The sequence below is a fragment of the Canis aureus genome, chromosome 12 (genome assembly GCF_053574225.1).
Source record: "Canis aureus isolate CA01 chromosome 12, VMU_Caureus_v.1.0, whole genome shotgun sequence".
Classification (NCBI taxonomy): Eukaryota; Metazoa; Chordata; class Mammalia; order Carnivora; family Canidae; genus Canis; species Canis aureus.
Window position 1 is genome coordinate 1000661 of NC_135622.1, and position 12633 is coordinate 1013293.

The window sequence follows — 12633 nt, forward strand, 5'->3', positions numbered from 1 at the left end:
TCCAGAGAAATTAAGAGTCATGTTCACACAAGAGCCTATTTATGAATATTCACAGCAGCTTTACTTATAATAACCAAAAAAAGTAGTTCTTATAGCCCCGTGGCGTGTGATACATCCATGTCCAGCAAGGAAAAGGAATGGACTATTGGCACACACAACCTGGTTGCATCTCCAAGAATTACGTGAAATAAAAAAAATTTTAAAAAAAGGCAAAAAACCAACCAGTCTCCAAAGGTTACCTAACATATGAAACCATTTATGTTACATTTTTGAAATGAAAACATTATGTAAACAGAGGATAGAAAAGTGGTTGCCAGGGGTTCGGGATGGGGTAGAGGTAGGAGGAGGGATCTTCATGGTGCTGCACAGTTCAGCCCTTTGGCCAAGGTGATGGATGCGTGAACCGGCATGGGTGATAAAGCTGTATCAGACTCACACACACTCACACATGCAAGTACAAGGAAACTGGGAAAGTCTGAACAGATTCGTGGATCGTATCAACATCCACATACTGCCGGTGATGATCTTAGAACTTCCATGTGAATCGATGCTTAGCTCGATAAAAATCACTAAAAAAGCCACCCACTCAAATGTTCCCCTTTTTGTCTACTGCCAGGCCTCCTCACTTTTTTTTTTTTAAGATTTTATTTATTTATTTGACAGCACAAGCAGAGGAGCGGCAGGCTCCTCCATGAGCAGGGAGCCCAGTGTGGGGCTCGACCCCAGGGCCCCGGGAACATGACCTGAGTGAAAGCAGACACTTAATGGACTGGGCCACCAGGCTCCCTAGACCTCCTTACTTGATCTTCAGTTCACTTGGCTTTGAGAACCAAGTTTCCCAAGCAAGTGGCCATGGAGTGTGTTTTAATAACACCCTCAAGGAAGCGAGTCATGACGGGAAAGGATGACAACTTTTTAAGCATTTGCTTCACAGTTGAGGCAGGGAGCTTATCTGAGCATGTGGTCTGGGCTGAGAGCTCTCAGCTTCACTGACCTCCTGCCTGTCCTGTCTCGTCTCCACCACTGAGTCCCCTATACCTGCCTTCCTTGATTCTCAGTGACACTCAGTGTGGGAAGCAAGGCAGGATTCTTGTTTTCTTTTCTTTTCTTTTTTTTTTTTCCTCTTGTAAGAAGCCCAAGGTGAAAGAGACAGAGCCAGCAACCTTGAGGAGAAATGTATCCAGGGAGGTGCAAACACTGAACATTTACTCTGATTTCAAAGGGAGAGGGAAGGTGGTCGGGAGGGAGCCAGGAGGGAGCGGCATCCTTGACAGCCACAGGAGGGGTACAGCGGGGCTGATCCTTCCGCATGTAGTCACACAGGGTGAGCTTTGGAATGTCCTGTTGGAGATGACCACTCTCCCCACCTCTCCGGGGGATGAACAGCAGGGGCTGGGATGCTCTAGGAGGCAGGTAAGGGTGTGGGCACTGAGGGGAAAGTGGCTTGCAGGAGCTATTTAGCGCCTGGCCGGCCTGGGCACAGCAGTGGGCTAGCCTGTGAGCTGGGATCCCGCTGGCCCTCACCCACTGGACCCAGACACCTGCACCAGGCCCACCCCTGGGAGGTGGGGGTGGGGTTGCTCTAGGACCCCCGGCCCTCATGATCCTTGATTGGGGATGCAGATCCCAGGCTCCCCCTGGCCCTTCCTTGAGGTGGTATAGTGAGGTTAGATAGTGTTTGTACCTGCCTGCTGGCCTGAACAGGGAGCAAGGTAAGAGTCCTATTTCTGGGATGGCTAGCAGGGGGTGCGGGGCCGGGGGAGGCCTGCAGTTTGGGTGAAGAGGTAGGAAACAGATGTGGAAGGGGATGGAGAGGACAGAACAGAGCCAGCAGATCAGCCCAAGGCAGGCTGGCAACATCCCAGGTCAAGGTGAGTCAAAGGGTGGGCCCCTGTGGATGGGGAACCACCTGAGCTCACTCTGTGATTGCACCCTGTGTATTATCAAGTGTTCTATATAATCACCCATGTTTCAGAGCTGACCTTCATGAACTCTGTGACTTGGTTCCAGACAGCATATGCAGATATATTCTGAGGTTCTGGATCCCTCTGATGCGTCAAGGAAGCCCTGCTACTTGGTGTTTCCCCTGCAACTGGGGGACTGGGAGCAGGGCTCATGGGGCGGGGGGAACAAGCAGCTGCACGCACAGGGCCTGATGCACTGTAGGTACAGGAAATGTTTGTGGACTGAATGAACGAAAGAACAAAATAAGGACATGAATCTCAGGCCCTTATAAATGACTCTTTCAACGAGGCTTCCGCCAACATCCACTGTGCCCAGAAAGGCTCTACTGCACCCCCTGGAGGCTGAGCTGGTGCTGAAGGGGCACCCGTTTCAGCCCAGATCAAAAGAGAAATGGAAAACCTGATGGGTCCTCCCCTTGCCTGATGGGAATCTGGTAAAAGTCTCCACCCAAGAAGCTTCATGAGCCAGAGGCCCTAAAAAAAGCACCTGAGCCGACATTTGTCCTCACTCCATGGGCGAACCGGCGCATTCACCTGCCCTGCCTCCTTAAGTAGTGTTGGCCACCCTGAGGTGGCTGAAGCCTGTCCTGCCATTTGTCCTGGAACTCAGCGACCTCAGAATATCCTCCTTTCAGAGCACTTGCTTTTCTTCTCAGCCAATTCCTGTTTTGTCCATAGGTTCTGTGTAGGCTGGCATGGGGTACTGGAGAGCTACTCTGTGCCCCAGGAAGTTCCTGGCAGGGAGACCAAGGGTCCAGGACACCAAGTGTCGGTGGCTGAGATCTTGAAAGGGGAAGCTGGGGCTCAAGGAAATCGCATAGAACATGCAGGAGGGAGGCAGTCAGCTCATGGATGATTGAGGATTTGTTGCACGTGGTGGCTGCCCGGGGCTCGGGGCTGGAGTGCAGGACATGGTGGGTAGGAAGGGACATGAAGCTGCCTTACCTTCCAAAGGAAGAGGTCATCTGTGTCGGGATCGGCCCGGGGAAGCCCAGGCCTGGCGACCTGACTGTCTCAGCGGCACAGGCATAAAGCAGTGGGCCGGGCCCCTGTCTGTGCTGCCACCCAGACTCCCAGCTGAGGCTTACCTTCTGTGCCCTGCGTTTATCGGCTCTCTGATTCTGGTGGTAAATCCGGCTGAAGTTGGACACGATCACAGGGACTGGCAGGGCAATGACCAAGACGCCACTCAGGGAGCAGATGGAGCCAAAAATCTTCCCTGCAATTGTCTTAGGCACCATATCTCCATATCTAAGAGAGAGAGAGAGAGAGAGAGAGAGAGAGAGAGAGAGAGGAAGAAGGGGGGTCACTTGGGAAACAAGCCAGGCTTCCCTGCCCATCACTCATCCATCCATCCATCCATCCATCCATCTACTCATCTATCCACCCATCCACCCACCCTTCCACCCAATCACCCATCCACCCACCCACCCAATCACCCATCCACCCACCCATCTACCCATCCATTCATCCATCCATCCAACAGTTGTTTCAAGTGCCTATTATGTGCCTACTGTGACCTGAGAGTGAACAAAACAGACAAGATCCCCATGTTCTCAGAGGCAACAACCTACAAGGGGATGACCATAAACAAGAAGGGGAACACATCAAAACGTTCACTTGTCATTATGTCTAAAAAAGAAGAGATACAGGGGTTGTGCCAGGAGGAGGCAGTGTCACCAGGGAGCTCTGAGGAGCCGACAGGTCAGCTGAGATCTAAAAGTCGTGCCACGCTTGGGGAAGAGTGTGCTAGGCAGAGGGAACACAGACACAGAGGCCCTGAGGCTGGAGGGAGCATGGTCTGCTCTCGGAATGCCTGCAGACCTGCTGCTGGGGGTGGAGGGTCATCATATAAGAGGAGGCCGAGGCCACCACACGGAGTGTGGGTTGTGTGCTGAGTGCAATGAGCAGCCACGGATGAGTATTAGGAAGAAGAGCAGCATGATCGCATTTGTGTCCACAAACACAACCAAAAGGCCATGCTCTGTTCGCATGGGGATTTACTATGCAAGAAGCACTTGTGCATGCTTACCTCCCACGAGCTCCACGAACCGTGTGGGCTGTGTCCTCCCCACCGTGCAGACGCAGAAAGAGAGGCACACAGCAGGTGGACTGCCCGTGTTGGGGGACAGGCTGCGATTAAAACCCATTCTTCTTGCTTTTGTCAGTTTTATACCAACCTTACCATCTCAGAGGGCAACCAAGCACCCCCTGACTCGGCCCCTTAAGCCACAAAAGTGCTGGGACAGCTCTGGCTCTTCAGAGCTCCCAAGTACTTCACGCCCCGTAGGTGCCCCCAGCTGGTGCTCAGTCCCGGGCAGGCAGGCCAGAGCCTCTTTCCTCCAATCCATAAGGGACTCTCCACAGCGGTTACATATTAGCCTCTTCATTATTAATAAATTAATAAATTAAAGCTCTTGGGCAAAGAGCTGTGATGACTCCTTTGGCTGAAGCCAGAAACACCATGTGTGGAGCAGAAGCAGGTGGAGGAGGACCAGAAAGTGCTGCCACTGAGACAGCGAGACTCACGGTCACTTGTCCTGAGGGGACCCAGGTGTCCTGAGGATGCAGAGAAGAGCTGGAGGGGATAGGGCAAATCTTTTCCGGGGTGGGGAGGGTGCCATCCTCATCTCCTAAGCACCTACGGGCCCTGTGGACGATATGCCAGCTGTTGACATGTGTCTGGTGAATGGATGAGTGACCTCCCTCACTGAGGCCTCCGGACACCCTGTGAATAGGCTCCTCTTTTGCAAACGCTCTTCCTTCTCCCTCAGTCTTGGCCCTCTGGCCCGGCTCACACCATCTCTACTGCGCCACCGGCACTAAACCTGAGTGAGGCAGCTCTTTGTGGGATTGCTGGTGTTAGGTTCTCCTCTCTGCTGTGCTGCTCAGGAGGGGCCTCCAGTGGTGCTCTGGAGAGCCTGGCTTCTGGACTCCAGCAAATTGGCGTCAAGCCCCAACCAGCTCACCATCAAATCACTGCATGATGTTGGGGCAATGTGACTTTGGGCCTCAGCCTCCTTGTCTGTTAAATGGAGACAGAACGAGTAACCCAGACCATTATCCTATTGTGACGTGTGCAGGTCCATAAATAATACGCACCATTGCTTTGGCCCAGGCGTCCTGGACACCGTGGTCTCTGTTGCTGGGAAACTCTACAAACATAGCTGATGGTCCCACATTCAACTAATCCCAATGATGAAGAAAAGGAGGTTGTCCCTAGAGGCGAATCACAGTAGCTGGGACTTTCAAGGATATGACTGAAAGGTGGGCGTCGAGCTCATGGCCACGGAGGAAGTGAAGTATGGCAGGCGTATGTAAGCACGCTGTCCAAAAGGCTACATGTTGGGGTGGTGGAGGCTGGTGAAAAATGCTAAGGACATGGCAAGGTGGCTTTACCCCTGGGAAAAAAGAGCGAGGAGTGGAGCTACGTGTGCTCCTGGTGACATATGACAGAGAGCAAGCAGGACAGCTCAGCTCCTGAGCACTGCCTGGTTGAGAAGTCGGGACATGGCACAGAAATACTGAGACACTGGAGGCCGAAATGCTGCATTGATATTTTTGAAGACGAGGGAGAAGAAATCTAAGAAGCCACAGACCATCAGCTCTACCATCACACTGCTGGCAGGATTTGAGAGCAGACATTGAGTGGACAGCTTGCGAACACTTGGAAAATAAGCCATGTTGCTCACCAGCCAGTCACCTTATTTTTTGTTTTAGAGGGTTCGCTGGCTGGTGGTTTGGGAGACGGCTGCATGGTGATGTTCGCAAGCTGTGTTCCTGCCCCAGGTCCTCAAAGCCCCGACGGGGAGGAGGGCTGGGTATGGACGACAGCGCCGTCAGTAGGGGAAGAACAAGACACCGGTCTCCCGTCATCTCCTAAAGATGACCTGGGCAGCCCCGTGCCCGCGAAGGAAGCTCCTGGCTTCTGTGTGGAAAGGGTCTCCTTTTGGTGAGAGGGGAAATAAGGAATGGATTGCAAGCTCGGTCTCCAGCGTGTGTTCCAGAATTTGTCAAGAACTTACATGAAGCCAGAGGGAGGCAGCATGGCCTAATGATTGAGAGGAGACTGAGCCCGGGCCCAGTTTGATCCCTGGCCCCACATTACTTACTGGTTAAACGACCTTGGGAAAGTTATTTAAGGGGAGCCTCTACCAACATAACATGGGTTTTATATACCTAACCCACAGGGTTGTTATAATCATTCAGGAGAGGATTCAGAAAAGGCACCAAGTGTTGTCTCTGGTGAATGTAAATTCTCTATAAATAGCCAGCACGGTGGGCACCTCTTGTTTTGCCCACTCCAGGCTCCTGTCTAGGAACTGTGCCCCCCACCCCACTAGGACATAACCTCCGTCCAGAGGAGCTGGTTCCCAGAGGAGCTGCTGTTTCCCTGCAAACGCTCTCCTATACCCCTGCTCCCACCGGGCACAGTTCCCAGGTTTCAGAACGAGGCATCTGACTCACACGAGGTCAGTGATCTCCTCTCCTGGGTTCATCTGTTAACAGCTTTACTGACATATAACTTATATATCATATAATTCACCCATTTAAATCCTACAATTCAGTATTTTGTTAAAAGATTTTACTTATTTATTTGAGAGGGAGAGCACACGAGTGAGGAGGTTGGAGCAGAGGGAGAGGGAGAATCAGGCTCCATGCTGAGCAGGGGGCCTGACACGGGGCCTTGAGCGCAGGGCCCGGGGATCACGACCTGAGCCAAAGGCAGGCACGTAACTGACGGAGCCCCCCAGGTGCCTTCCACTCAGTACTTTTTTAGTGTATTTACGGAGTTGTGCTGCCATCATGACAGTCTAATTTTAGACCATTTTTATCACCTCTTCCCTCCAAAACCCCCGTCATATCCGGTAGCAGTGGGGGATCATCCCACCCCCGCCCCTCAGCCCCAAGCCACTACCAAACTGCTCTCTGGGTAGATTTCCTTCTCTTGGACGTTCCGCATGGATGGAATTGTAGAATACGTGGCCTGCTGTGTCTGCTTCCTTCACTTGGCCTGCTGTGCTGTGGCTGCAAGGTTCATCCCCGTCTTGGCAGGGTCACTAGTCCAGCCATTCTCATCACTGGACGATATCCCATCGTATGGACGTCCCGCATTTTGCTTCTGCCCTCATCAGTTGAGGAACATTTGGGTTGTTTCTGCTCTGGAGCTGTTATGAATCAGTGCTGCCCTGAAGATTTGTGTACAGGTTTTTGTGCGGAAGTGTGTTTTCACTTCTCTAGGAGTCATGTGGTAGCTGCATGTCTAACAGTGTGGGGGACTGTCAAACTGTTTTCTAAAGCGGCTGCACCACTTTACGTTCCCACCAGCACTAAATTAAGGGCTCCACTTTCTCCATATGTTCACCGACACTTGTTACTATTTGTCTTTTCATTCTAGCCATCCTAGTGGGTGTGAAGTGGCATCTCACTGTGGCTTTGATTTGCATTTCTCCCTCTGGCTACTGATACCGGGCAACTTCTTCCCTTCCCTGGAGTCTCACCTTTGAGACGAGACCAGTCTCTTCTAAGAGGGTTGACACTGTGACGAGTAAATCTCTGGAGCTCTTGGCAGCCAAGTGTCCTGCCGCAGGAAGAAGCCAGGCTGTAGTCAGAGAAGGAGCAGGCTGACATGTTGAAAGAGGTGAGAGGTGCCCGGGGGCTCAGGGCTGAGCGTCTGCCTTTGGCCCAGGGTCCGGGATCGAGCCCCACATTGGGCTCCCCGCAGGGAGCCTGCTTCTCCCTCTGCCTGTGTCTCTGCCTCTCTCTCTGGGTCTCTCATGAATAAATAAATAAGATCTTTAAAAAAAAGAAAAGGTGAGAAAAGGGGAAGGGAGTCTGAGGGAGTCCAAATTCCTGCACTAATTCCGAGGACTGGCTTCACCTTCACCTTAGCCAATAGGTCCTTCTTTTTGACTCAGCACACCAACAAATTATTGCTTTTGTTTAAACCTTCTTCTACTCGGATCCCATGGTAATAATGACGACCATGATGGTGTTGATCAGGGGACTGCTGATGATTTTATTTTAAAATTAAGTTCCTTCACTGAAGTACAGCTGACACACAATATCCTATAGTTTCAGGCATGCATCATAGAGATTCAGTAGTTTTGGACATTACACAACGACCCCCATGATAAGTGTGGTTACATCTGACACCGGACAAAGTTCTTATGATACTGACCATTCTCTATGCTGAACGTTACATCCCTGTGACTTATTTATTTCATAACTGGAAGTTTATGCATCTTAATCCCCTTCATCTATCCCACCTACTTCATCTGTTGGATATTCTGGTAATCAACAGTTAGTTTCCTTTATTTACGAGTCTGTTTCTGTTGTGTTTTGTTTGCTCATTTATTTTGTTTTTTAGATTCCACATGTCAGTGAAATCACGCAGTGTCTGCCTTTCTCTGTCTGCGGCTGATTATTTTTAAGCAAGCTCTTCAAATTTCCAAATGACAGCATGACTATGAATTGAGGTCTTTCGGAGTCAAAGGGATTTTAACATGTAATCACAGGTGAAACCAGCCAGATTAATTTTAACAAAGATGAATGACAACACCAGCACTTTGATTCAAATAACCAACGACTTGTATAGATGATGGGAAAAAACCAGCTTAAAAGTCATCCGTGTTAAAAATCACCAGGGAAATTTACCTTCAACGCAGCCACTGGCGTAATGCAGCTGCTAAAAAGCTAACGCCACCGTAGGCCGGATTGATGGGAGAACAGTGTCCAGAAAGAGGGAGTAGATGTTTGTACTTGCCCCTTGGGACACATCGCTTCTAGGTTGCTGTGTGCAGTTCTGGGCACTATACATTCAGGAGGACATTGATGAACGGGATCATGTCCAGAGAAGGGAAGTTGGGATGGTGAATTGCCTGGAAATCCTCTCATAGAAGACACAATCAAAGGATGGGGAACATTGGCCTGATGCAGAGGGATGGGGAATGGAAGGATGGATGGGATAATGCACTGGAGCCTGTGCTGGGAACTTTCTCTGTACCTGTGGGTCTCACAGCAACCCCATTAGTCAATGCTCCTGAGGGATGTGGAGCCCATGTCCAGAGGAGACAGTGAAGTGTCCAAGGTCCTCAAGGACTAAGGGGCAGAACTGGTTGGAATCAAGCCCAGGGCGGTCTTTCCCCATTGTCCTGTTCTCTCCTTCACATTGGGCTCCTTTGGGGGGGGGGAGCGGGTGGATGGGGCGAGGATACCTTGGGGAAGGGCTCTGGGAGCCAGCCGGAGCCTATCCACTTCTCCAGCTCTGCTGCTGCAGCGGCAGTGGTCCCGAGTGGCCGTTAAAAGTGTGGACCCACAGTAAATCCTGGTTCTGTCACCTGTTAGCTGGGTGACTTTGAGCACATCACTGAACTTCTTTACCACGGTTCCTGGGACTGATAAAATATCAGTACCTACACTTCACTGGGTTGTTGTGAGGGATTAGTGAGGTCCTATTTGGAACATGCTCAATTCTGGCACATAAGGAAGAATCTTATTGATGTTTATTAAACAAATCCAGGGCCTAGACCACGGGGGCTTCTAGACCAGACATCAGTAAAAGCCTCCCAACTGGACTTCTCACTTCCACTCCTGTTCCCTTTTAATTTACAAAGAACCACATTCTTCTTCTTCTTCTTCTTCTTTTTTTTTTAAAGAACCACATTCTTAAAATGCACATCCAAGCACGTCCTTCCCCAGCTCAAACTTTAATAAATGTTGGTGGAATGTGTGAGTCAATGAATAAAACATACCTTGCGGTGTTGCAAAGACTACACGCTTGTTACACACTAAACACTCATTAAATGGCAGCTAATTATGATCACAGGGACAGCGATGGCCAGTGGCCTTGGCCCAGGGCCTCCTGGGTCCCACCTGGGTAGGGGCCCCGAGGTGCAGGAGCTGACAGGGATTCTCTAAGTTCTAATGGCATGTATGGCCTATTTTCCTTGTGGATTTTCAAGCCAAGAAAGGCGTGAGAAAACAACAAAAAAAGAAAATGTCATGGCCTAGAAAAAAAAAAAATTTCAAGCCTTAGCCTTATTTCCTTTTTGTCTTCCTTGTCTCTTGCAAATAAGGACTCCCTTCCCCCAGCCCTCATCCTGGCTCTGAAAGTGGAGGAAGGGGAGGGACTAGGAAGCCCCTCCTGGAGGTGACCCCCGGGGACAGAGGAGCTAGGGCGCTCACCCCAGACTTAGGACTCATACCCAGACCTCACCTGGGGCCACAGTGAGGCAGCTGCCTGCCTCTGACCCCATGGGGGGCGGGGTGGGGGCTCAGGGACCCGGTACCTCTCAGTAGTCTGCAGTGATGTCTGGGCTGCGGCAAGAGCAGGGGAGCTTACCCTCCTAATATGGGAGACTAATTAATTTGTATTAGGGTTTAGGGATAATTAAACTTTTTATCTGAACTTAAGCTGCACAAACCACCCGCCTTGTACAATTAATTGCTGCCTCCACTTCCTCCTCCAGGTGCTGAGAGATAAGTGCGAGCCCAGCTCCTGCTCTGATTCTGCCTGCCTCTCAGGCAGGGGCGAGGCCATGTATCTGGCGGGGAGTCCCTTCGTTCCTGGAGGCCAGACACTGTCCACTCAGGGCCCAGCTTCTGGAGCTCCGTCAAGGAGACACGTCCTTGATGAGTTTCCGCCAGGGGGACATTAGCACCTCAGCGCCACACCCACTCCTGCACCCACCTTATTCCTCTTCTGCTCTGGACCCCTGGGATTGGGGATGCGGATGGGGGATGAGAGCAGCCCTGGTGGGCGGGTTCAGGCTGGGGAAGGCCTCCTTGAGCAGGCTGGGCACCATGGCAAGTTCCAGAGACTTTCCTTGTCCAGAGCAAAGGACAATGGCAGACCACCCCGGAGCACACACACTAAAACCCCAGCTTGCCTGGTGTGTTCATCCCTTGACAGACATCTGGTCAGCCTCTTTGCATGTCCAGGTCCCCTCCCATGGAGCAGGATTGCTGTCGGTTTTTTTGTTTTGTTTTGTTTTTGTTTTTGTCTTATATCATGTCAGGTACTGTGAAGACTTGACCTCATTTGCTCCCTCCAGCAACCCTAAGAAATAGATACGATTATTATCCTTATGTTCCTGGTGAGGAAACTGAAGCACAGAGTGACTAATACACCCAAGGTCACTTGGCTTGTCAGCAGAGGAACCAGGTCTCTGACATTCCCAATCTCTGCACACAATGACTAGTCCTTATGGCCCAAAGCCATGGTCCCTGAGAAGCCATCATGGCAGGCGGAAGTCTGGTTAGAGAGCAAGGGCCTCAGTGCTGACGGCATCCAGGGCAGCGGCCTAGCTGAAACCTACCAATGACTTTAGCCCTGTGCTGTCGATTCTTGAGGAGGGGGACTTGGAAGGTCCAATGAGAACCTCAGAGCACTTTTCCTTTCTACTGCATGCCTCTCCATCCATCCCCAACCCCCCAAATCAACCCACGTCTCTGGTCGTGTCCCCGCAGCCAGGCACTCTCCTGAGTTCACCCGCAAGGTGGCCGCAGTGGTGAGCCAAGAGCCAAAGGATGGGTTCGCATTTGGAACCTTAAGTTTCCTCTGAAAACTCCACCTGGGGTGGACCCACAGGGGAGAACTGAGGCTCAGAGCAGGATGGCCTAACAACCACGGTAACAATTCACCAATAGTCTATTTTTATGACATCCATGTGCACCATTCTATCTTCCTGACAACCTTACGAGGCATCATTAGCCTCATTTTTGAGGAAAGTGCAGCTGGGAGAGGCCGAGTAGCATGCACGGGGTCACCTGCTTGGCCAAGCCTGCGCTCCAAGTGAGTCTCATGTGGCTTCAGAGTATCCCTCTTTCTCTGTGTCCCACTACAGGAAGGGACAGAGGTGCGAAGAGACATGTTTCTGGCTTCCACCAGCGCAGAATCTGGGGAAAAGGGGATGCATGAGCCTTCCAGGTCAGTGGTGTGGTTGGCCTGTAGTGCAGGGTCACAGCTGGTCATGGCTGCAGGGTCTTGGCCCCTGGGAGTCTGTGGCAATGCTTTCCACGTCCTGTCCCTCCATAGCAGTTGTGCTGGGTAACAAAGCTATTCTCAACCACAGTTCCCCAAACTTGAACGTGCATCAGAATGACCTGGAAGGCTGGTTAGAACAGACTACTGGGCTCTCCCCTTAGCTTTCTGATTCTGTAGGTCTGGAGTGTGACCCCCGAACAGGTATTCTAACCACGTCTCAGTGACACCCATGGTGCCATCTGGGGAACACACTTAGAGAATCACTGCTCTGAACCATCCTCTCTGCACAGGTCACAGATCTGCAGATTCACAGAACATCAGAGCCACAGCAAGCAGCCTCAGAGCAGCCCTTGTACCTAGGAGGAAACTGAGACACCAAGATCGGATATCAGGTGGCAGAGCCTGTCTGAATGGCTCAGAGAAATACCTGGGCATTGTTTACGCCGCACACAGCACCCTAACCTGGACGGGCCCACACATTTCCACCTCTGTCCCTCTGGATTGATTGGATTAATCAAACACCCGCTTGTGTCCCTCACTTTGCTGGATGCCTGGGGATACAGAGCTAAACAGACAGGCATGTCCTGCCCACACGCGCCCTGAGCTTACAGTCTCAGAGAGGACAGACAAGTAAATCTTGACGGAGCTTCCATGTCATAATGCTACGAGAAGCGTACACAC

At 51.3% G+C, this 12633-nt stretch overlaps 1 protein-coding gene across 4 annotated transcripts in view; it reads right to left on the reverse strand.

Moving 5' to 3' along the window:
• The window catches only part of KCND3 (potassium voltage-gated channel subfamily D member 3), a 201479-nt gene that overhangs the window by 12533 nt on the left and 176313 nt on the right, over window positions 1-12633 (reverse strand). For all 4 annotated transcript variants that reach the window (XM_077916086.1, XM_077916085.1, XM_077916088.1 and 1 more), the window contains exon 3: window positions 3053-3215. In XM_077916086.1, the coding sequence (XP_077772212.1) occupies window positions 3053-3215 (163 nt within the window). The remainder of the gene's footprint in view (window positions 1-3052; window positions 3216-12633) is intronic.